The 24785-nt window shown below is 34.9% G+C and overlaps 4 protein-coding genes and 1 pseudogene across 7 annotated transcripts; 2 read left to right on the top strand and 3 right to left on the bottom strand.

The window, feature by feature from the left end:
* The first annotated feature begins 1383 nt into the window (after window positions 1–1383).
* Window positions 1384–4552, top strand: LOC123906708 (cytosolic Fe-S cluster assembly factor NBP35-like). 3 transcript variants are annotated; one of them, XM_045956680.1, is made up of 4 exons: window positions 1384–1736; window positions 2601–2652; window positions 2747–2848; window positions 3386–4552. In XM_045956680.1, exons 2-4 carry the CDS (start codon window positions 2616–2618, stop codon window positions 4312–4314), a joined length of 1068 nt encoding a protein of 355 aa, XP_045812636.1. In that variant the 5' UTR covers window positions 1384–1736; window positions 2601–2615; the 3' UTR covers window positions 4315–4552. The 3 variants fall into 3 exon arrangements, with proteins under 3 accessions (XP_045812636.1, XP_045812635.1, XP_045812634.1); XM_045956678.1 differs by having other exon boundaries at window positions 1488–1529; XM_045956679.1 differs by having other exon boundaries at window positions 1440–1736; window positions 2601–2848.
* Window positions 4553–7707: 3155 nt separating this feature from the next.
* Window positions 7708–11223, top strand: LOC123906710 (methyl-CpG-binding domain-containing protein 2-like). Its single transcript, XM_045956681.1, has 5 exons — window positions 7708–8080; window positions 9248–9846; window positions 9977–10030; window positions 10173–10306; window positions 10779–11223. Exons 2-5 carry the CDS (start codon window positions 9272–9274, stop codon window positions 10928–10930), a joined length of 915 nt encoding a protein of 304 aa, XP_045812637.1. The 5' UTR covers window positions 7708–8080; window positions 9248–9271; the 3' UTR covers window positions 10931–11223.
* A 1609-nt stretch (window positions 11224–12832) lies between these two features.
* Window positions 12833–15717, bottom strand: LOC123906706 (annotated as a pseudogene).
* Window positions 15718–16837: 1120 nt separating this feature from the next.
* On the bottom strand, window positions 16838–20646 carry LOC123906707 (pollen receptor-like kinase 1). The gene is made up of 3 exons (XM_045956677.1): window positions 19761–20646; window positions 18658–19308; window positions 16838–18431 (listed from the first exon to the last, which is right to left on the bottom strand). The coding sequence occupies exons 1-3, from the start codon at window positions 20410–20412 to the stop codon at window positions 17833–17835; spliced, it is 1902 nt and encodes a 633-aa protein (XP_045812633.1). The 5' UTR covers window positions 20413–20646; the 3' UTR covers window positions 16838–17832.
* Window positions 20647–21884: 1238 nt separating this feature from the next.
* On the bottom strand, window positions 21885–24756 carry LOC123910132 (protein APEM9). Of its 2 annotated transcripts, none has more exons than XM_045961184.1 (5): window positions 24459–24756; window positions 24106–24339; window positions 23715–23997; window positions 22890–23212; window positions 21885–22352 (listed from the first exon to the last, which is right to left on the bottom strand). In XM_045961184.1, the coding sequence occupies exons 1-5, from the start codon at window positions 24524–24526 to the stop codon at window positions 22223–22225; spliced, it is 1038 nt and encodes a 345-aa protein (XP_045817140.1). In that variant the 5' UTR covers window positions 24527–24756; the 3' UTR covers window positions 21885–22222. The 2 variants fall into 2 exon arrangements, with proteins under 2 accessions (XP_045817140.1, XP_045817141.1); XM_045961185.1 differs by having other exon boundaries at window positions 24106–24373; window positions 24459–24695.
* Window positions 24757–24785: the final 29 nt, after the last annotated feature.

Genomic DNA, 24785 nt, shown 5'->3' on the forward strand with positions numbered 1-24785 from the left:
GAAGTGTTGGTCACTATCTGCAGAGAAACCAAGTACCGGTTTCACCTCTCGATCCTTCAGCAAATACTCTATGATTTTGATGAAGTGCGGCTGCAGATGGCAATGATTGTAATTGAGGCCAAAAATCTAACCAAAAACGTAGGCCATGAGGTAAGCCAGGGTTAATGGAGCATTATGATCATAAAGGGAAGGAAAACAAAGAGTTGTAACTAACTTTCTCTGCATATCTCTCTGTCACGGTCGTGTGGGCTTTGCCACGGCTGTGACGGGGGCTTCAGGGCGAAGATCTTCAACTTTTGGTGTCTGTTATGACTGTGTGGGCTCTGCAACGGTGGGATTCAGACATTTGATTTTTGGTTTTTTCCTTCCTTAATGCAAAGTGTAACAGTTCCAAATGTCATAATGCACGAAATTAAGGTCATTAGGCTCTCTTTTAGGCTATCTCTTCATAAAGGAGGCGTCCCTTAATGCTCCTGTGATGTCATGTTTTGATTATCATCAAATTGGGTCTAGAAATTGCACATTTCACTTATTCATGATTTTGGACCTACAAAAACGCAAAATAAGAGATTTGTAGTAAAATAGCTCAGGTAACTTAAGAACAAACAATGTTTATTAGGTAAACTGACTACTAAAACTATGCATAATATTTTAGAAGTAAGTTGGTTATTTTACGTACTAACTTAACCAAACAAAATATCAAACATTTATACTAAAGGGATCAAAATAAAACTAAAAAAATTTAAAGACCAAATTGTATAATATTTATAAGGCTTAATTACAAGTTTTGTCATTTCATGTTTCAATTTAATATCTTATATTTAAAAAGGTATCATTTTAGTCTCTTACGTTTCTACCTTTAACATTAGGTAGTCATTTTCGCCAGTTTTTCCACTAACATCGTTTGAACTCTCCACGTGACTCACAGATTGCATATGTGGACAAACATATGTAGAAATATAATGAACCAAATTAAAACCTAAAATAAACGTACAAGACCAAATGTACGATTAAACCAAAATATTATTAGCCAAGTGTATGTCCACACATATGTAGAAACATAAAGACCAAATTAAATCCTAAAATAAACGTAAAAGAACAAATGTGTAGTTAAATCTATTTCTAACTTAACCTATTAAAATAAAATAGCCATTCAAAAAAATAGTAAAATAATATAAATAAAAATTTTGGGACTAAAATATAAGAACTCTTTGACCACTACATTGCATGTATACCAATACATAATTTTGATTATGAATGTCTTTAATTCTCTATTAGTAAAAATTATAAAAATTTGATATTTAAAAAATATACATTGAAATAAATCATACAATTTACATTTATATTCTCTATTAATTAGTAAAAACAAGCCATATTGCATTTAGTAAAAGAAGAAGTTGTTATATAAAATGGGAAGGAGGGAGTATAATAAAAGAAGATTTTAATTTCTTAATACCTAATTATTCTCTCTAGCGCCGTGCGTGCGACTGCTTCTTTCTATCGCCGCGCTGCCCCTTCGCAGTTCTTAGGTTCGTTAATTACTTTGCTTTACTACTACTCAGGGACGGACACACCACACCAGTTCATAATAGAAGAACAGGACGCGTATTTCTCTTCCTCTTCACCGCCACTCATCTTCACATCTTCGTCCTCCATAATCGCCGGCGCCGTCCACGTCCACCTTCCCTGACCCCATAGCCACCATCGTCGTCCTCCATAACAACAGTCAACAAAAGGTACGTTTTGCTAATTTGCTTCCAATTTCCAAACCCTAAAATTAAAAACCTTCATTTCACCCTTATTTTTTCTGGATTCATATTTATGTTATGAACTTATGATTCAACTTAGTATGATCCTTGGTCTGTGTTGTGCGCTTCAGTTTCTGTCTCTGATGCTGTTGTTTTTGTTTTATGTTTCTGGTGTATGGCCTGGTTCTTGTGTTTTTTTTTGCTTTTTGTGTTTTTGATGTACATATCCTGTAACAATACTCCCTCAAAACATGCCTTGTGTTTATACTCATCATTTTGCTGCTCCAATTTGTTATTTTTTAAAATTAAACACAATAAATATGTAGTTATTCTATCCTTATGAATTTAGTAAAGAGTGTGGATGGTTTGCTTGATTGGCGTGGTCGTTGGAGCTTGCTGGTTCTATGTTGATTGTGCTGGAAATGGAATGAGATGATGTTATATTACCCATTGTACTTCAATATTATGATATAGGGGTTCAGTTCTGTATTTTGGTTTCCTTTGGAATTTGTGTTTTAATTGGCTGCTTGTTTTAGTGGCCTCTATAGTTTAAAGGTGTCTTTCTCTCTGCTATTAGTTTGAACTGGTGTATCAAGAACCTTATGCCTTAATTAATACATTATCTTTTTTATGCTCATTGTTTCTTTATTTTTATTTTTATTTTATTACATTTTCTTTAAGATTTTAGCCACACCAGATTTTCATGTCTGGATCCGTCCCTGCTACTACTAGATGATTTTCCGTTCTATTATATGAATTTGAACTATATTTTTATGCTAATTGGTTAATTGCTACTACTAAACCAACCCTAAAATAAATAATTGATTATTGTTTTTCCTTTTTCTTGAACAGAAAATAAGAGATTCCATGGAAAACGGAGATATACCTCAGGATGCCAACGAACGTATGTGTTGGAATTTTGCTTTGCTACTGTATAATAATAATAATAATAATAATTCCAATGAATAATATGATTTTTGTGTTTGTTGTATTTACAGATTGCCCAGGTCCAGAGTCTGATTCTGCTGGAAAATCTGATGCATGTGAAGGATGCCCAAATCAGCAAATTTGTGCCACTGCTCCTAAAGGACCTGACCCTGGTACCTACTCTCCACCTTTATCTTATTTATTTATGTTTCCGATACTGGCTGGGTATTGTTTTCTGTACTGTTGATGATTTATTCAATTTGTCAAGTTGCCATCATGTTTTTGTGTTCATGCATTTGTCTGTACAAACTGAATAAAGAATAAGGAGGGACACAGTGGTTTTTTATCTATGCTATGCAATCAACGAGTCACTAACAACTATGAACTGAATTACATCTCACATTTTAGTGGTCTCTCATCACGCTTCCACCGACACCAGGCTTGTAGAATTAGCCAGACATGATTTATTTAATGCATTCTCTCCTATTAAGAGTTTGAAAGATGATTAAGATATTTGATGTGCATGTTTTTCCTCTGAACCTCAATACTTCAGAACCTAGAAATATTCTTACTGAATCCTTTTAGTTTTCCATTATTTCAAAGTGGAAATACCTGCTTTCTTGATATATTTTTACCTTGATGTTGAGCAATTGAATTTCCTTCATGTTTTAGAATTTTGGTCACATTGTATTTTTCATTTGTTTTTGCAGATATGGTTGCCATTGCAGAAAGAATGGCTACTGTGAAACATAAGATATTGGTCTTGTCCGGAAAGGGAGGTGTTGGCAAGAGCACATTTTCTGCCCAGCTGGCATTTGCTTTAGCTGCAAGGGATTTTCAAGTTGGTCTTCTTGACATTGATATTTGTGGTCCAAGCATCCCAAAGATGCTTGGCCTAGAAGGTCAAGAGATACACCAGAGCAACCTTGGGTGGTCTCCTGTCTATGTGGAATCTAATCTTGGGGTCATGTCAATTGGGTTCATGCTTCCTAATCCAGATGAAGCTGTTATATGGAGAGGTCCTCGCAAAAATGGGCTTATCAAGCAGTTTTTAAAAGACGTTTATTGGGGTGAACTTGATTTTCTGATTGTTGATGCTCCACCTGGAACGTCAGATGAACACATTTCAATTGTTCAATGCCTAGATGCCGCTAATGTAGATGGTGCTATCATAGTTACTACTCCTCAACAAGTCTCTCTTATTGATGTGAAAAAAGAAGTGAATTTTTGCAAGAAAGTTGGAGTGAAAGTTCTTGGGGTTGTAGAGAATATGAGTGGTCTGTCCCAGCCCATCTCAAATTTAAAGTTTATGAAGATTACGGATGATGGTGAGATGAAAGATGTTACAGAGTGGATATCGGAATATATGAGAGAAAAAGCGCCTGAAATGCTGAATTTAATTGCCTGCAGTGAAGTATTTGATAGTAGTGGTGGTGGAGCGATTAAAATGTGCAATGAGATGGATGTACCCTTTCTTGGTAAGGTTCCTTTAGATCCACAGCTTTGTAAGGCAGCTGAAGAAGGTAGGTCTTGCTTTACGGATAAAGATTGTGTTGTCAGCGCTCCAGCATTACAAAAGATAATAGACAAGTTGATGGAAACTAGCGGGTTGTCACTGACGGTAAGTAATGGAGTGTAGGAGATTTACTTGATGTTCAACTTTGTAAATTTAAACCTAATTGACAGAAAATTTGTTTTTCTGTCTTAAGCCATGCAAAATTACTTTATATGGGGGTTTAGGCAATTTGGGTGCACAAGTATTGTTTTCTAGACAGCTATTGTTACAATTAGTTGACATGCATATTTATGCCGAGTATTCTCCATTTTGTTTTTGACACTAGGTTTTATTATTATATGAAATGTTTATTTCGACTCTAGATTTTAGTTATAATATTTTTATGCCTTAACTGTTTGAAACAAAAAAGCTCAGCAGCTTGAATAAAGCAGCCCCACGGATAGTAACATAATAGTACTACAAATCAGCCATTAGAGGGCCCTACAATAAATTCAGGAACTTTGGTTTGCTAAGAGACAGACTGGGTCAAAGGTTCACAAGGAGATACTAGAGTGTACTCCAGAACTCTTGCCAGACTGGGTCAAAGGTTCATAAGGAGATACTACTAGAGTGTACTCCAGAACTCTTGCCAGGATTGATTCTGTGCCTCAGCGTTGTTTGGATTCAACGAAGAGATTACTAAACAAAACGAAAGGCATTGTTTTAACTACGATATTGTAGAAGTTGATGGTCTCGAAGCAAAGTAGAATCTGAGTTATTATTGGTGAAAGTAGAAGTTGGAAATATGAAAGGTCACCACTCGTTCAAGGAATAGCTAAATGCATTGATTGAGAGTGCATTTGAATGGTCACCACTCCTTTGGTAAACTGCACAATTATTTAAGGGTCGTATCATTTGTAAATGGTGCATGGTTTGGGTGCATCCATAAAGATGAGCTATTGTAGCTCCCACCCATATGTAAACACAGTTTGGACTGAATTTTGGATTAGGATTTCTAGCCTATTCAAAGATTAGCAGTAAGAAAGATATTTGAAATTATAAACCAAAAAAAATAAATTGAAATTACAAAAAAAAAATTAATAAATTTAACAATAGGAGCAGAGCTAGAAAGTTCACACAATATGACGAGACAAAAAATATAATTTGAGTTGATAATAAAATAATGAAAATGCTGAATACAGCGAAGACCAAGCTCACAAATATATCACGAATGATGTGTCCCTTACATGTCATATTGCAATTGGTTTCTCTTGCTTAATTGTTTTATTTTTTCAAAAAAATAAATACTACGTTCTGGTCTCTCCGGCAATTATCAGCTTCTTCCTCTACCTCACCTATGATGGTTTCATAGCAGCTGCAGCCATCGGAAAAATCAACTCACCTCCCATGTACTATCAAGCTTCTCAATTAGAATATTAATGCTTATAAACCTTATCTACCATTAAAACTTGAAATTGGGGCTTTTTTATTTTCTTTTGGATTGGACAATCTGATTGTGTCTCCATAGCAGCGTTTCATGCTTTTGGATTGGAGCAATAAAGTGATTTCTGGGTAGCAATTTCTAGAGGAGATTGATTCACCTCTTCTAGGGCGGATGCTCGTCGGAAGTATACATAGTTAGGTGTGATAGTGATCGGAGCTGCTCTATTATCTTGTTTAACGGTGGAGTTTTATAGTCAGCATTGTTGGTCTCACTATGGTTATTTGTGCTTCTAGTTTTCTAAGGTCATGTACATGATGACGGTGGTCTTCCTGTGGTTTTTGTTTTTTCTGTCCATAAAACGGTGGGATTTTTTTCTTTTTAATATTTATTTATTTAATAAAAAAAATGTGGATTCGCGATATTCTCGTGAAAAGTGGTTCGCGACATAGCATTACTGATAAAATAAATATATCTCTATTGAGCTACGACTTTTATGATGTACATTTCTAATTTAGTAACTTGGTTCACTTATGCTGAGAGCTGGGCATGAATCTAGGGGTGCTCAAATCCAAACCAATCCAAATAAAAACCGAAAACCGATCCAAAAAAACCAAAAATCGCAAAAAACCGAAGTTTTTTGAATGTGTTTGGATGTTCTTTTGTGAAAACCGCTGGATCGGATCGGATTTCGGTTTGATTTCTTAAAACCGATCCAAACCGAACCAAACCGCATACATATATTTTAATATTTATTTATCTTTTTATTAGTATAAATATATATATATATTGCATTAACCTTTTTTTTTTATTTTAAATTTTGTTAATACTATATGATAGTTTAATTTAATCTACTTTTATTTTTTACTTTTTATATGTTTCGGATATAATTGGTAATTTTCATTCCAAAATATTAATTTTCAATATATTATATGTTATATTTTACATCAAACTTAATATTTATTTTGTCAAAAATGTCAAACTATTATTTTGTAGCGTTTTTTATAATATTTATATTTATTAAAAAAAATTACAATTTATAATTTGGATATCCAAAAACCGATCCAAATTAAACCGCATAATATTGGATCGGATTAGATCGGATTTTTTTTATTTGTCATCTAAAACCGAACCAAACCGCAAATGAATTTATTTTTGGATCGGATGAGTTTTTACCTCAAAACCGATCCAAACCGAACCGCGAGCACCCCTACATGAATCAAATCAAAATTGGTAAATCTAATTCCTTTACCACTTTCTACATTTGATAATGAGATTATAAATGATTTATGTTCTCTTTTGATAAATTAAACATGCATACTATACTAAGAGGATTAAATATACATTCTAAAATAGTATTTAAATTTTGGTTATTTTTGCTTATGTGGAATCTTATTTGAGTTTGACCTACTTTTTAGATTGTTTCCAAATTTGCCACCCAATTTGCAAGGGCCAAAATAAGTTTCCTAATCTAATGTTGTCACTATTAATTGATTTGTGCGACTTTGCGGCTCATATCTTGATTCGAAATGATATCAAGTGCAATTGATACGGGAGCAGGTCCTCTCCCGTGTAATGTGTCTCCAGTTAAATCTGGACCACACATTATTTTTTGTTGCAGGCTGCCCTATTCTACCAAAAATAGTTGAATGGTCAGGATGTAAACATTATCCCCTCCCGTGAAAACTACACGGGAGACAATCCCTGTCCCAATTGATACATATCAAAGCACATATTGTATATTTTTTCGGCAAGAATCCTGATTCACACGAATCATGAATATTGCTAGATCACAATCAATATACAAGTTCTGTTGTTGTAGTGGCCTAGTAAAGGAGTAGGCCGCACGAGCCGAGGACTAAATTAACTACCTAAAAACATATTCAAGGACCAACATAACTAATAAAAGAGATATTTGTGGACAGCTGCTGATCCACCGCCCGGGCAACCTCGACACTTGCTCGGGCTCTGGTAATTTTTTTTGGTATTTTAGAAATTAGTTTATGACAAAATTGAGATTTTTAGAAATTAATTTAATAAAAAATTTTATTTTTATTTTCAAAACCGAGATATATTTGAAGCTGGATACATTCAAAAGACGAATGTGACGATCGAAATGGTGGATTTTGGTAAAGGGCAAATTGGTGATTGTGCTATGTATAAAGATAGGAGGTAGCTAATGCTGCTGTGTGCTGCCATTTGAAGAGGAAAACCAAAAACCATAATTTCTTTTCCTCTCTCTCTTCTCCTTTTCCTTCACACCACCCGACGAGATCAGATCAGAGAAGAGGAAGAAAAATCCATCCATCTTCTTCTTATTCTTCTTATTCTTCAACATATTGCATTGCATGTATCCAATTCCAAGCTCCTTCCCTTATCGCTCGCAGAACTCATCTTTTACCTTCTCTATCTCTCAAACCCCACGCCGATTTTATCTTTTTATTCTTCATCAACTTCCTTACCAAACCGGTTAGTTTCTTATTTCACTTTTCATTTTACTTTAACGGAGGATAATTACCATTTAGGGTTCAATGGAAAGAAAAATATATAAATAAATTAGGAATTAGGGTTCAAGTCATGTTCTGTTTTGTGTTAGGAATGAAGAAATCAAGTTTCTTAGCTGGAAAACTGCTTCCCTTTCAGATCTATTTCATGCAATGCTTTGTGCTCGATTTTAGGGGTGTATTTAGCATTCATAGATCATTCACGTATTCTATTTCCAGCTTAATCTATACTCTAAATTCTAGGGTTGATAGTGTAAGCATTACCTAGAAATTACCCTAAGTATAAGTACTCCATAAGAGAATAGGTATTTGAAGGATGAAGCATAGGATTCACTCAAATTTAAGGTACATGTATGTATGTACCCGGTACCGGTACTTTCCCTCAAATTGAGGAGTACCCGTGCATCATAGGTCAAGATTAATGACGTGAAAAAAGTATTTTAGCAAATAGTTGCTAATTGTTTTTTAAATGTATTTAGACAGATTAATATTATAAAATACAAGTATTGATTACAATTTGAACACTTTCAGTTAAAAAGAACATGTGAGGTTAGAGCCAATAATTTGAACAAGTTAAAGCCATGTGTTATACCTTTATTTCATTATTTTATTAATTTGATATTGTTGTTAATACATGTGAAATGATGATTAGTTTAAATTTAATCAGACAAATTTAAGAATCTTGTGTAATAGGAACCCAATTTCAATTATGTAATGAGCACTCAGATTATAAAACATATTAACTCCCTTAGCACGTAGTAAGGTAGTAGTAAATTTCACCCGTTTTTATTTTTTTTAGATAGACAGGTGCATCAGAGAGTGCAACCAGAGCTTAGCATGGAGATTATTATTATTATTATTATTATCAGTCTTAGTAATTTTGTAATGTAGTTTATCTATATAAATATATCTAAATTGTAAGGATTTTAATGTAAATATATAGATTATTCTATGTAATCCGGTATCATACATAACATTCTATATTATGTTCTTGATATTAATATTATCTTCGAGTGTTGAATTTATCCAAGAATGTGCTTTTGTGTGATTAAAATTTCATAAGGCCTGTTTTTTAACCATATTAAGGTTTATTATTTTATTATTTCTCTTATCCGTTTTTTGAATGTATCAGGAGCTAGACTTCTAGGAAAATCAAATGCATCGTGGTAATTTTTCACTTACACCCAAGAAGAATCATGTCAAAGATCTAACTGGTTCAAGTTTCCCCAATAATCAACATAGAAGTCTTCTGGATCCCATATATGTTTCTTCGTCTTCAGATGATGAAAATAACTTGTCTAATGACGATGCATCTAAGCAATTAGTCCTTTATGACCCTGGGACAAATGGCGACGACACAATTCAACTTTCCCCTGATCCTCTTCAGTGTAAACCTCTGCCGCGTCCACGAAGCAAACCTCCAAGTTCAGTTCCTAGAGTTTTGCCAGCAGTTGGTGCATTCACTGTTCAATGTGCTTCGTGTTTTAAATGGAGGTTGATTCCCACAAAGGAAAAATATGAAGAAATACGTGAATATATCCTTCAACAACCTTTTGTTTGTGAAAAAGCTCGTGAGTGGCGACCTGATGTATCTTGTGATGATCCGGAGGATATTTCTCAGGATGGCAGTAGGATTTGGGCTATTGATAAGCCAAGCATTGCACAGCCTCCAGATGGATGGCAGCGACTGCTACGAATCAGAGGTGAAGGAAGCAGCAAATTTGCAGATATGTAAGTATCCATTATTGGTCATTCTGTTTAGCTGTTACTAGAATAGAAACAACACAATGATACAATACCACTGTTCTCTTTTCATTATTGTGAACATTTTGTGACTGTTCTGATTTTTTTAATATTTCAGATACTATGTAGCACCATCAGGCAAGAGATTGCGCTCAATGGTCGAGGTCCAGAAGTATGTTGTGCTGCTTCTGCTTTACCATCTCTGCAATGTGACCTTGAAAGTTACAGTGTCTTAATTGAACTATTGTCATTATTATCATTGAACATTGGCTTTCATCTTTCTTATATTTCACTCCCTGTGCTTGTGTTCTTAGGTTCTTAGCGGATCATCCAGAGTACTTGACAGATGGTGTAAATCTTTCGCGGTTCTCATTTCAAATACCTAAGCCACTGCAAGAAAACTATGTGAGGAAGCGCTCTCATGCTAAATCTGCTGAACCGGAGCAAGGTACATAAAATTATAAGTGGATCATTAGGGTTCAAATGTATGGTTTTAAACTTGATGCATCAAAGTTTTTATGATAAAAGTTGTAGGGTTTGTCAGGTGTAATTTGTCTATTAGTTATATATCTCTTCACCCTTGCACATTCCCACTTATATTTTTCAGTACACCTATTTTATGTTATTTTTTAATTCATCTTCAGGTCCTTATGAAGTAGTATATTATTTTGATTGGTCATGTATGATTTTTATACTGATATGCTAATGACCTGAAAGACATGAAATTTTCATCTGGTGTATAATTATCAAAAAGTAAATGTTAATCTAGCGCCCTGCCCCCAAAGGTGTAGCTTAGTGATACAGGTTAGGACACTGAAGGAGGTCCATGGTTTGGTCTCTGCTGCTAACAAGCTTTCCGTATCTCCCTAACAAATTAATCACTAATATTTGTCTATGAATTGGTGATGTGTGTGATGCAGTGAGTCCTCTAGCTTGGGTAGGTCCAGAAGACAGTACTAATTCAAATGAGAGAAGACTGGAGCTTCCTTCTCCATACATGGAATCACATGTTTCTGACCCTGCCAGCCGTCCTGCGAAGAAGCAAGCAACTCATAGTTCGTTCCCTCTATAAAGATGCAGTTTAGTAAGAAGAACGTCAGTTCCCAAGTTAAAACAGAAGGACCTGATCAGATCTCTAAATATCCTTTTGGAAGTTGCCCCCTTTTTTGCGTTGCTTTTGGGTGTAAGGTTGCATCTTAATCTTAATTTATCTTGCAAATAGAGAAATTTACTATTTTTTGGAAATGAAATGAATGGCATGGCTTGGCATGCATTTTGTGGTATGATCTGAGCATGCCAAAACAATGTGTACAATGTATACTTATATATCAGTTTGGGATTGAAAGTATTCGATGTTTATTTTTATATAGTATACTCTTGCCCTGGTTGTCATAGTCTTTTAGAAGTTAACTGAGAATATCAATCGCAATACATTACGTGTATTTTGTCTTTTGGACCAATCTGACTCGACATACACATAATCACAAATGACATCAGTTGAAACATATTCCCGGGCCAAAATATACAATTGAAAGCTATTGAAATTGGCTTTAAAATTTCTTTTGGCCGGAATACATCCTTCAAATAAAAGAGAAAAGTTATGTAAATTGGGCTGCAGCTGTTGGAAGCAAATAGGACTATAACTACCCCACACCTTTTCACAGGCTAATTAGTTTCTCTCTTTTGGGATAAGATCTCTTATGATTAATTTATGGTTTGTCTAAACACAGTAAGTATAACTGTGAATATCCTCCACCCACCCCTCCCTCAAATAAACAATTATTCACCCGTTTATAGGATTGAATAGTTCTATACTTTTATTCAATCAAAATAATATTATTTTCAATTTTTTTCCTTCTCTTTTTATGATTTATGATTAGGAATTGAACTTTATATATATGCTCAACTTTACAACATTACTCAAATTCTGCATCAACCACTTGCGTTACACTTTGATGATATTATAGGCGGATTCTAGCATGGGTAAGCAAGACATCTCTTAGCAGTGAGGGAGTAAAAAGAATTTCTTTTCAACCATCAGATATAATCAATGGCCAATATATGTTAAAATTAGAAAGGAGAACATGTAAAATTGTCACACAGGATCCTATCTTATCTCTTCTTCATACCTCAGTAGCATCATCTGCTTGACAGCAGACAAAAACTCCGGCGAAAATCCAAAATGATGTCCACCACCACAATCACCGGAGATTCTGGTATAAGTATATTATCATTTTGAAATTGTGAAATACATTCAATTTAAGGGTTACAAATTTTGGCTGGATACTTAATTTCTTCAAAGATGCATAATTGACGCATCCATGTGATGTTATCAAGCCAATAAAAGGAAAACTTTAAAGAACTATACTCTGACCATTACAATCTCCCCAATGATGTGATGTGCTTGAACGACTTTCATATTCAGAGATGCTAGACAAAGAATTGGATAATGTCCTAAACAAAACACACATATGTCAAATTCAATATTAATTTGATATTGTTAATGTGATATTATATAATTCAATAGAAACATGTTATTAGTCAAAAGCTTTATTCACTTTGACTCCATCCACTACAAACCACACCCATTCACTCATTCTTTCTCACTGCAACAAAAAACAAACACGCCTCACTATTCCCTATTTCATTCATCATCTGAATAAAAGTAAGAGGCAAATCAATCACTCCATTTTTTATTCTTCTCTCTCTTTCTTCATTGTTGATCTTCTAAGATGTAAACCCTGTTATTTTAAATTTGAATTTTATGATTTCAACCTTATACATATTTTATTTGTTTTATTATTGTAATAAGAGTTAACATCTATTATTTACCTTGCTTGCTTGTCTTGAATTTGGGTTTATAGTGAAATTTTTATTGATAGGATTTGGGTGTGCAGTGTTCAACCTAGTGTTGTTGTTGATGGTAATTAATTTTACTCTTTAGTTTTGCGTACTGAATTAATATTTTCCTCAATTTTGTTTTCCCTCAAAAAATTGGTATCATTGTATGTGATATGAGTTCTAAAATGTATGAACAAAAAGAAATTGGAATTTGATTTGAAAAAATAATAATTCTGGGTTGAGGCCAAGTATATGACAAGTTGCACAGAACAATTTTAATGTATATTTATGCTCTCAAAAATGAAATAATATATACATTTAGTGCTACAAATTTGTATATATGGTGCTCCCACTTTGCAAATTTTCTGGCTCCGTCATTGACCTCTAAACATCATCATAGGCATGTTTTCTTCGGCGAATATTCTGAGTTTGTTGAGCTCAGGAAGAACAACTTTTCCAAGATCAGGTCTGTCTTTTCTCCTCATTTCAGCACACTGAAGGGAAAGTTTGGTGAAATGCAAGGCGTGTTCAATAGGCCAGTCTTGAACAGCAGGATCAAGCATATCAGGAAAAGTTCCCTTGTCAATAGATCTACTAACGTGATGAGTCAAACCCATTGGAGGCTTGGCGGTAACAATTTGTAAAAGCATTATTCCAAGTGAGTAAATATCAGATTTGATACCAAGCATGCCGGTTTGTTGGTACTCAGGGTCAATGTAACAAAAAGTTCCAGCAGTTGACGTCATGTGATACTGTGTGACAGTGTCTTGAACAGAAGGAGGAACAAGTCTTGCCAAACCAACATCACCAATCTTGCTCACATAGTTCCGGTCAAGCAAAATGTTTCCAGGTTTTAAGTCACGGTGCACAATCGGTTCTGGTTTATTCTGGTGAAGGAAAAGGAGTCCAGTAGCTATCTCAGCAGCAATTTGAAATCTCAACTGCCAAGGAAGAGGTGGTGCCTTACCTCTCCTAAATAAACAATCATCCAAACTTCCATTAGCCATGTACTCATACACTATGCAACCATATTCAGGACATGCTCCTAACAAAAGCACCATGTTTGGATGTCTTATACAACTCAAAACTTCAATTTCCTGGTTAAATTGTGCCCTTCCTTGAGCTGCATCTGATTTCAACACTTTGATAGCAACCTGTGTATGATCAAGATCACATCTATAAACAGGACCATACCCTCCTTCACCAATTTTGAGACTATCTGAAAATCGTTTTGTTGCCTCTTCAATTTCCTCAATACTGTATCTTCTATATCTAGCACTACTGTGATGTGCTAGACTATAAGAATCTTCTGCCTTCTTCCTCTGACTTGCTTCCATTTTGCTTTTTCTCTCTACATTCATTCGTTTTTGTGCTTCCAATGTTGCAATTCTTTGAGATGCTTCAGTTGCTTTGAGTTCAGCTTTACATTTTTCTTGCTCCAACTCTACCATAGCCATAGTTGCTCCTTCACCTTCTGTTGCCTCTTCCAACTTCTTTTCTTCTTCGGATTTCCAACGTTGAAGTTCCATTGCCTTCTGCTTTGCTGTGAGTGCTTCCTTGTAAGCTGAATTGTACATTTCCATTGTCTGTTTGAGTTCAAGCTTGAGCCTCCTCATCTCTACTTCGACTTCATCGGAGGCGTTAGATAAGCTTGATGAGGAATTGGAACCAGAACTGCTTTGGGAGCTGAATGAAGACGACAAGTCAATTGAGTTTTGTCCTCCACTTCCTCCTTCCCTAGAAAAGGATGAAGCAAAGCTGCTTCTTGCATCAAAATCAGAGCCACTCGAAGTAGTGTCTAGATTATCAGTATTATAATTATACAATGAAGGGAATAGTCGATCAATAGTTGGTCTTCCACCGCTCACAAATGATATATCTGAATCAGGAATCGATGACTCGTAAGCTTTGTGTCCTCTCCTGTTGAACGGTGATCTGATAATTACATCATCATCATCATCATCATCAGTTTCATTAATTAGTATCAATGAATCATGGTATATATGACATTAGTATTAGATTAAATGAAGTGAATATATATTGTAACAACATACATCATTTCTTGTTCATCATCCAACTCTTGTCTCATGGCATATGTAGTATTCCTCTCTGATGAAGCTGCATAAATATATATTCATATAGACAATTAATAAAAAAAAGTGTTGTGAATTGTGAGCATACATGAAAATTATTAATTAGTACGATGGATACGTACGTCGCGGTGGGTAGTTACGTGTGGATTGAGGGTTTGATCTTTCGAGACTTCGAGTTGACATTGCATGTGGCTGTTGAAATTGATGACTACGTGATGGTGTTGGTGGTGCTATCATTGCTGCTGCTGATGGTGTTGGTGGTGCTATCATTGCTGCTGCTGATGGTGTTGGTGGTGCTATCATTACTGCTGGTTTTGGAGTTGGAGTTGTTGCAGATCTGACACTTGAGACTTTGCCTTTAGATATTATATATACATTGCAAAATGTTGGTGCTGCTTTTGAAACCGTGGTTGGAACATCTGGTGTCCTAAATCTGCTAAGGCCACACCTTGATGCTGCCCCTAGTACAAGAAGCTCGATAGCATAAGTTGAAATGCAATCTATTAATGCCTTTGATATATTTGTTTCCTGTAACAAAATTTCTTGGCATCGTATCTGCAATTGCAAATCATCATAACCAAATTAATAAAAACTTGTTACTCCATTAAATGAAAAACATGATGTCCTTACATTTTTTCTATTGCAGAAGACACGAAATGAATCAAAAAGTTCTTTGGATTCGCTATCCATGGCATGTTCATTCACATCTCCATTGGTTGTTTGTTTAACATGAATTAGAAAGAGGCTTTGATCTTTGGGAAGGAGATTTTCAATGGCCCATTTACCAGCTTGTTGGCTTGTTTTATTATTCTCAATTGCCACAGCCACCACACGTCCTGCACCAAGCTTTTTATCTCCATTCAAACGAGACATGATTTTCTCTATATGATGGATGATATGATTAATTGATCGATCGATGCTAGCTTCTTTTACAAGAAAGTAATTAATTAACTAGCATGCATACTTGTTGATGAAAAAACATGTTATTATAGGGTTTGTAATATACTATGTATGTATGTATGTATGTTAATTTGTTGAAATTCCAGCGTCAGTTGTGAGTGTTGTTTGTTGGAGAGTTCTATTTCTGTTAATTAGGATCCAAATTTAGTGAAAATATCAACATCATCCAGCAAGGTAATATAATTAATCTTAGAACGTTACCAAATAAACCCTTTCTATTTTATTTTTGGGGTAGGTATGTACAATTGCGTATCTTCTCTTCTACCTCCTTAATTTGAACAAAACATATGCATTTTAGGCTTGTTCCAGTTGTAGTTTAATGCATGTTTGTCACCTGAAATGTCAAAGAGATAAAAATGAAAACACAATCATGAATATTTATTAAAAGTTGCAACATATGCATATATAAAATTTTATTTTATTTAGACATAATATAGTAGGTGTTTTGAAAGTTGAAATCCTTGACCAAGTTGTCATCAATTTGATTTCCGACTCTTGCGTATGAAAATAATTACGTTATGTGCCCTATCTAACGAAGATTAGTTATCCGCTAAACAATGATGGAAATATACTATCCATATTTGTCCACCCCAGCGAACATTTCGTAACATTGCCCGTCACCACGATTCTATAATTTGTTTGTCAATATAGGCTTTTTTTTTTTTTGTATTAACCCTCCGATTCTTAAGGAAAGGAGGTTCCAGTAATCCAGAGTTCGACTGCGACGTATGTAAAGTCTGACTAATAATTGTTCCTACCAGAAATCGAACTCAGATTCCCTAGAACGATTCGTCCTTGAAAAACCCATTAACACTTGCGCTCAAGTTGATTATCTGTCTATATAGTTTTAGTATTTACAAAAATTGTTGTATACCTTTATTTAAGATTCTCTCACTTTTAGTCTATCTGTCTTTACATAAACGTTTAGATTATGTCATGCTAAGTTGGCATTATTTGTTCATCTCTTGCATTTTTATCATTTGGCAATTATTTTAATATCTAAATTAAAAACTTGAAGAAATATCATGTGTCTTGAAGAAATTCATTCTTTGGTCCTCAGTTCACCTCCAAAACTTTCCAATATGAGGAAACTAAAAAAATGCATTAAGACAGAAGCCTTTCGAAGATTTTTACAGGGGCTACTTTCAACACAACAACTGAGAGATTCCTCTATTTTTATTCTAGGAAAAGGAGATATATATTCAGAATATACATTTTATTGATCGAATGTTTAGAATTCTTGATTCTTGATACAGAGGACATTCCCCTTATATACAAGGCAACTAAGACATAGAAGAGGGAAGAAGAGAAAACTAACTACAAAATAACTAACAAATAAAACAGAAAACAATTTCTAACTAATCCTATCTCTAGTGTCTAACTGTAGTATCCATCACTCCATCATCATTAGATTTGCTTCGTCGAAAAACTAGGAAAATAATACTTGTAGAGAAAGATAGAGATGAATGACAGCACTGCTCTTTTGCATCATCATCATCATCATCATTGCATTTGCCTCCACATAACTTAGGAAATGTTCATGCTCTTTTGCAAAAATTCAATAGGGTAGTAGGTAGTATCTGTATCATACCTAGATACCTTCAAATTAGAAGTGTCCCATCCCATGATCTTACTAAGAAAGTTTGGGATTGAAATTGCAATGCAAATAAACAAAAGAAGCAACAAAAAACAGGTTTTTTGATCCAACCTCAAGTGCATCTCATCTCATGATTGGCATTAAGCTCTTGTTCCCCTCAAATACATTCTCCAATAACCTCACCTCATTACTATACTGGGAAAAACTCAACCAAGAGATCGATAATTAATAAGACATCGAAACCCAGTAATGTAACAGATCATGCATGCATATGAACCATTGCTTTCCATCATTCATTCATTCATGCCGTGGCATTGCATGTCTTTTTGAGGGGAAATATAAATCCAAGTAATGCTTATGGCAACCCTCATTCAACCAATATTCATGATGAAACTCATTTCTTCCTTCCCATGACCACAAATCTTAATTTTGAAGACTCACTTCACTTCAATCATGTCATATAAGCTTCACCAGCATATATAATTAAGAAGAAGAATACATATCATCCTCATTAATAGTATCTTCTTGTATCTCTTGAATTCTCGAAACTGCTTCTTTCAAATCCAATCTCCTATCAACATCCATATCAGAACAAGCCAATGCAATCTTCAAAAGCTTGACCATCTCTCCCTCACTGTTACTAGTTAACGCCATATCTTTATCAAACACCTCACTACTCCACGCTTCCGGCGCAATAGATTCCACCCAATTCGCCAAACTCAACTCACTCCCTTGTATAAAATTAGCAGGAAACTTTCCGGTTACAATTTCCAAAATGAGTATCCCAAGACTCCACACATCAGTCTTCTTAGTGACCCTCCCTTGCTGCAAATACTCAGGTGACTTGTATATAACCATTATTTCAGGAGCAATTTCCTGGTTTATCACAGGTACTAATCCATAGTCAGTTAGTAGAGGCTCCAAAGACTCACTCAGAAGAACATTTGAGGATTTAAGATGACCGTGAGGCGCAATCAGGTTCGGCATCTCTTTGTACAGATATTCAATACCTTTTGCTACACCTTTCACAATCTTCAACCTCGTCGGCCAATCAAGGCTTTCTTGTCCTATCGCTTGGTATCCTGTATTAGACGTAACAGTTAGTTACACCAGTTTGTTAGTTTTTCTTATTAGCTATATAAGCCTTATTAGCTGTAAAACTAAAACGTGAGGAAAAAATACAATACATTTTTGGAAATGCTACATTTGTTTCCAGAAATTGTAAAAGGAAAAGATGAGGAAAGTATTGAATCTATATTCTCTGAATGTTTATCAGTTGAATTGAAAATGAAAACAGGAAACATGTACCGTGAAGGCGAATGGCCAAACTGCCATTGCGAACAAAGTCGGTAATGAAGAGTTTCTCATCTCTTTTGTAGTAGTAAGCCAGGAGAGGAAGGAGATTAGGATGATTCAACCTTCCTAGTCTTCGCATGTGTTCCCGAAACTCTTGCCTGTCAACATTGTTCATCTGTTTGAATCTTTTGACGACAACGGTGGGGCCAGTCAACATAGCAGCCTTATAGGATGAACTGTAACAACCACTTCCTAATATCTCGGCAGAGGCTCTCAATAGATCTTGCAAATCAAATTGTTCTGATATTTCTTCCCTCACAAAGGATAACCTCATGCTTCTGCTACCGTTGCTGGTTCCGCGTGATCTTATTGAACCTTGATCATCTGAAACGTCATTTGGTGATGACGATGATCCTTTCTTTTGAACAGTACTATCCCTGCTGCTGGTGTTGGCAACTACACCAATCACTACTCCTGATTCTTGTTGTTCTTGTTCAGCTTTTTTTTTTCTTCTTCTAATAAGGACAAGTATTATTACTGCTGCAATCACAAACATTGCAAGACTAACAAGAACCACAACCACAATACGGCTCACACTTATCGATAATGATTTCTTTTCCGGAAAGCATGCTCCTAAAGGGGCTCCACACAGCTTTGCATTACCTGCGCTGACCCTCATTTCGTATCAATTCATTGATTACTATAAGTCTGCTTGGATAGACTTATTTGAACTTATTGACATAGTAAGTATTTGTGATACTGTTTGAGAGATCATGTGGAAACAACTTATGGCATTTTTGGAAGTTGTTTTTAGTGTATTTTCATAAGCTCACTATGATACCTTATGAAAACAACAGATAATTTTATGAAAACAATTTGACTTTATTTTATATTTTGTTATATTAAAAACTTATACATAGGCACTTATATATGATAAATGTTTATGCTATAAACGCTTAATTAAGTTGTTTAACCAAACAGGTTTTACAACTAGCCTGTACTAATTTAATTAATAAGTATATTCTAATTCCTTCTTTCTTTGATGAATGAAATCCACATTATTCTTTGAATTCATGATGAGTGTGTGTGTGTGTGTGTATATATATATGTCTTACCAGAAAAAGATGAAGCTGGAATGTTGCTAAGGGAGGCAGGTATTTCACCCTCTAATTGATTATTCGCTGCACTGAATGATTTCAACGGTTTGCGAAATTCAGGAATAGGACCATTGAATCTGTTTCCATCCAACCTCAATGATATCAGTCTCGGCAGTGAAGAAAGGGAAGTTGGAATAGGACCAGTGAACTGGTTGTTAGACAGATGAATTTTCTTCAACCACTGCATCCCATGAAACGCGTCTTCCGGAATCTCGCCGGAAAATTTATTATTCGACAGGTAGAGGGTCTTGAGACCAGAGAGTTTGTTGAGGTCCGGCCACGGGGTATCGAATTGGTTGTTCATGAGGCTAAGGGTTCTGATATAAGGCAAATCCTTGATGGAATCAACGTCAATGTTGCCTTTAAGGTTCATGTTTTCGAGTTTGAATCCCCAAACATGTCCTTTGTAGCAGAGAACGCCGGACCAATTTGCATCACCACCTGTACATGGAGGGGCAGATGTGTTCCATGAAGATAATACAACGTCGGTGTTTTGAAGAGAGTTTTTCAATTTGAGGAGAGAATCTATGTCTGAAATACAAGAGGCAATGTTGATGAGAATAGAAACGAACAATATTGTTGTTGTTACGAAGAAGAATGATGCTGCCATAATAATGAAGGGCACATGCACACGCACTTGCACTTAAGGTGAGGTGCGTCGTGCTGCGCATAGAATGAGAAGGAGATGTTAACGAGGTTGATCAACAGCCGCTTTGGAAGGCGGAGAGAGACGGAAATTCATTTTTGAGATGGAGGAGAAAGAAACTCAAGGAGCAGAAAGAAACAGAGCTAATAATAGAACACATGCACATTAGATAGAAGTTGGTTGGTTAAGGATGTTTAAGGTTGTTTGTTTTGTTTTGTTTTGTTTTGTTTAATTAATTAAGAGAGAAAGAGATCCATGGAGTGAGGTTAATTAATATGAATTGACCAATTCCTTTATTTTATTTTATTTTATTTATTTTGTGTTGCATCAAGAGAGAATGGGCAAGTGATCATGTGTGTCTTCCTCATCACTCAACAGAAATGCACGGCCAACCTTTGAATACCACACGCACTACACCAGCATAGATTACACAAATGGTTAGTCCAAATTATAAAATTGCTTTATTCATGATATGTTTTTTTTTTTTCTTAATTATTATTATTATTTTCATATACAAAAGCAAAAGTTTACATATGTTAACAACAAAAATTGCATCTCAGAGACTCAAAGCTCAAAAGATACTCAAACATTCTTATCAACTTTTGGTCATCATAAATTGATTCTGTTGATTTACTATAATTACTCAACTCTCATGTAATTTTTTAATTTTCTCATTTTTTTTTTATAATTTAAGGTACGTTGAACTTTTTCTGGTTTCATTTAACTCCACATCTAAGTTAGTAAAAAATAGACACTAAATTCATCTCCAACCAATGAAACTTGAAACTATAGAAAAATTAATTAAGGAGACAGCTAAACAAGGCATTAACAAATTGCTAAGTACATGGCTAAAACTTTTGCGCAAAACAAAAACAAAACCCTTATTACAATATGTTGGTTAATGTAGTTGATTATTTCAGTTAGCCTAGTTACTTGGGTATCACATAAGCTACCCCAAATAAGAGGTTTACAATATAACTCAAAGCTAGTTTGATCCCCTGCAGCCTTCTATGTGCATGATAAAGTAAAATAATCAAAATTCTTAAATACTAACATAACCATTTTCTTTGGGAGTTTATGCAGTGAGTAAACTTGATTATGTTGATTCTGTAAAATTTATAATTTATTCTGAAAAAAATTGAGTTGAAGGTAAAATGATTTATGTTTGAATACATTCATATAAAAATTGAGTTGAATAATAAATTTGAATGTAAAAATCAATTCTTGAGGCAAAATCTATTCTACTCTAGAGAAACCAAACATGTCAAAATCAATTTTACATCTCTAGAATGAATTTTGACTCCTAAAAATGGAACCAAACATACACTAAGCTTACAATAAACAATTATGACTTGATTTACTTCATATACAACACACTGTTGTGGATAATATAATCATAACAATAACAATTTAAGAAGCTCAAACGTAAACCATCCTAAAATCAAAGGTTTAAAACAATATATTTCTACAGATAGCAAACTATTTTGTTGTAAAAACATTGCAGTGGATTTGTGATATCTATTTTACAATTTATTTTTATAAGAGCGCTCTAATCTCAAGCATTCCTTGTACAAATAATAGCATAAAGCATTTATTATGTGCAACTTTCACACGAATTCAAGGCACATAAAACTCAAGGCTTTATTGATCAGCTTAAGTAAGCGCCTCTTCAAACAACAAATTGCATTTCTAGAACAAGAAGGATAGTCAAGATGGGTATTCTGAGGATTACTTATGACAGGCTCCTGAAGGTCATGCTTGATCAACAATTCCATCACTGACCTTGATGTGTTGCAGCAACAAGTGGTTGAACAGCTGCCAATGGATCAACTTCATAAGAAAACGCAAGCTGCCACAAATCGCCCAAAGCTCTCTTTGTCGCGTTCACTTGTCTTCTTACAATCCTAAACAATGAATAGAGACAATATTTAAAAAAACATAATCCCTTGAAAGAAATAGAACAAAATCTGTTGAACTTGGTTTTGGTCTTACAAATCCATTGAACAAGTTTTGGTTAAAGTAAAGACAGCACAGTGAGAATACCATTATTTATTATACATTATAACACGCCCCTTGGTGACCATGGGTTCAACAAGGTCAACTCACAAGCTCCCATTCACAATCTAGTTATCTAGTTAGTAGTCCACCGGTCCTGAGTATCCGCTAAAAAAGTACCCAATTTTAACTTCACGATAATAGCCCCGTAGTGCACATAAAAATTATGCATGAGTTTATGAAGTTATTGGTATAAATTAAATAAGGATGAGTTTAATATATATAAGATTGTCCACTAGCCCTCAACACATGGGAATTTTTTTTATAGCTTTTGATAAGACCAGAAACTTCATTCCCAGAAAAGAACAACCACCACCAAAACAGTTAAAAAAAATAAAAATGAATAACAGACTTTCTACTAGGGAGCCAAGAATTCAAGTGATTACCTTTTCAAAGTAGCTTGCTTTCTTCTGAAAACATAACAGACAAACAAGATCAAACAACCGAGCATAATCTTCCCACTAGGTATGACGAACTTAGCATTACCAAACTTCAAATTAATAGAACGGAAACACCAGAAACACGTCTCTATCCGTTCAGACAGTTTTGAAACACCATCTTTGGACCTATACGTTTTATCATCGGCATGTTTGCCTTTCAAGGCCTCGGGCGATCCTTCACTGTTATTTGTATGCGATTGCAGAGAGGCAACTTGAGATGAAATGGTAGTTTTAAGAGAATGCATAGAGTGTAACCTTCTCAGAAGTCCCTGCGAATACAGCGGCATACCAATACTTATTAAATGAATGGGAAAATCACATCTTAGGACAAACAGGCTGATATTTACAAAAATAGAAATTTTTAATTTTCAAAACTAGGCACCAAGCTTTAGTCTTGAAATTATTAAAATACCCACCGTAGACAACATAATAATGAAGATGGATGAGTTCATTACAGAGAATGCATTTTCTAGAATATTGTAATGAAAGAAAACCATGTAAAAGAGAAAGAGAAGCATGTATTGAAGACAAATATCACTCTTAGAACATAAACATGCAAGATTTTCATATCTCACATGTGCCATTTAGAGAAAATGCAGCTGATTTAGTGTTTGCAAAGTACATATCATCTGGCAAATTGAGCACTTTAATCAGGCAAAACCACACAAGAACTCTGTTTCCCAATTCCAGTACAAATGGGTGATTAAAAAAGCTTTAATCTTGTCTGTAACATTACTTAGAAAGTTAATCTGCTGAGAACAATAGCCTTACCTGTCGATTTTCCTCAGGCAATGGAGCATTTTGAACCCATGAAATTGCAAGATCTACATCCTGTAGAACCGTTGCAAGAAGTGTGACAGCATAAACCTCAACAACTTCCAAATAGTCATGAATTCCAAGAACAAAGTGGTTGTGGAAACTAGTTGGACACTCTACATTGGGTTCTGCAATGACAGCATGATATTGTCCATCCTCAAGGCTCCATCCATTAAGAAATTCATGGAGAAATTGGCGAACAAGGAAAGTAGAACCTTGTGCTATTTGAAAACAAGCTCTGAAGGAAATAAGAAAAACAGAAAAGTGATATTTAATACTTTAGAAGAGAAGCTAAGCTAAGCTAAGCAGGTATGAAAAAGCATACCCAGTCCACTGACTGACTCACCCGGTACATAGAAGTTGGGGAGGAATAGCTTTTATTGAATTGAAATAGGATCTGAGTTGATCGAGAATTTCCGGTGTCCTGCCAAGTTGGTTGAATGCTTGAACGAGAACCATAGCTGTTGATTGAACCATATCTTGTTCTTCAGTTGTAGTAGTAGTGGCTCTATCACGCAAGCGGTTTAAAATAGTAGAAGCCAATGATGCAGCTTCTTCATACATGGAGCAAACAAGGTAGCTACAACGACCAACAACATCATCATTCATAAGTTCTGCAGGAAGCAATTGCAATAATAATAATAATAATAATTAATAAATAAAGAAGAAAACAAACATTACTAGTAGTACAGTAGCTACCTCTCTGAAATCTCAATTTGTTTCCATATCGCTGCTGCTGCTTCGGATTCGGAGTCGGAATCCTTCATTGCTAAACCTCCAAAACTGGCCCTCAGTTTCAATTTCGAATTCTGAATTCTTACACAAATATTGGAATGAGAGAGATGTCAAGTGGTTGAATTCTGAATTATGAATTGCTAGAAGAAGAAGAAGAATGATATAATGGAAAATGCCACAGCCAATTTCAGATAATGAATCAAAACTTACTTCTTCTCGCGACAGAACATATAAGGCTAAACTTGGTATTTTCTTCAAGTATAAGGGCATTTCCGTAATATCAGTAATTAA

This window comes from Trifolium pratense, linkage group LG2, assembly GCF_020283565.1.
Source record: "Trifolium pratense cultivar HEN17-A07 linkage group LG2, ARS_RC_1.1, whole genome shotgun sequence".
NCBI classification, from domain to species: Eukaryota; Viridiplantae; Streptophyta; class Magnoliopsida; order Fabales; family Fabaceae; genus Trifolium; species Trifolium pratense.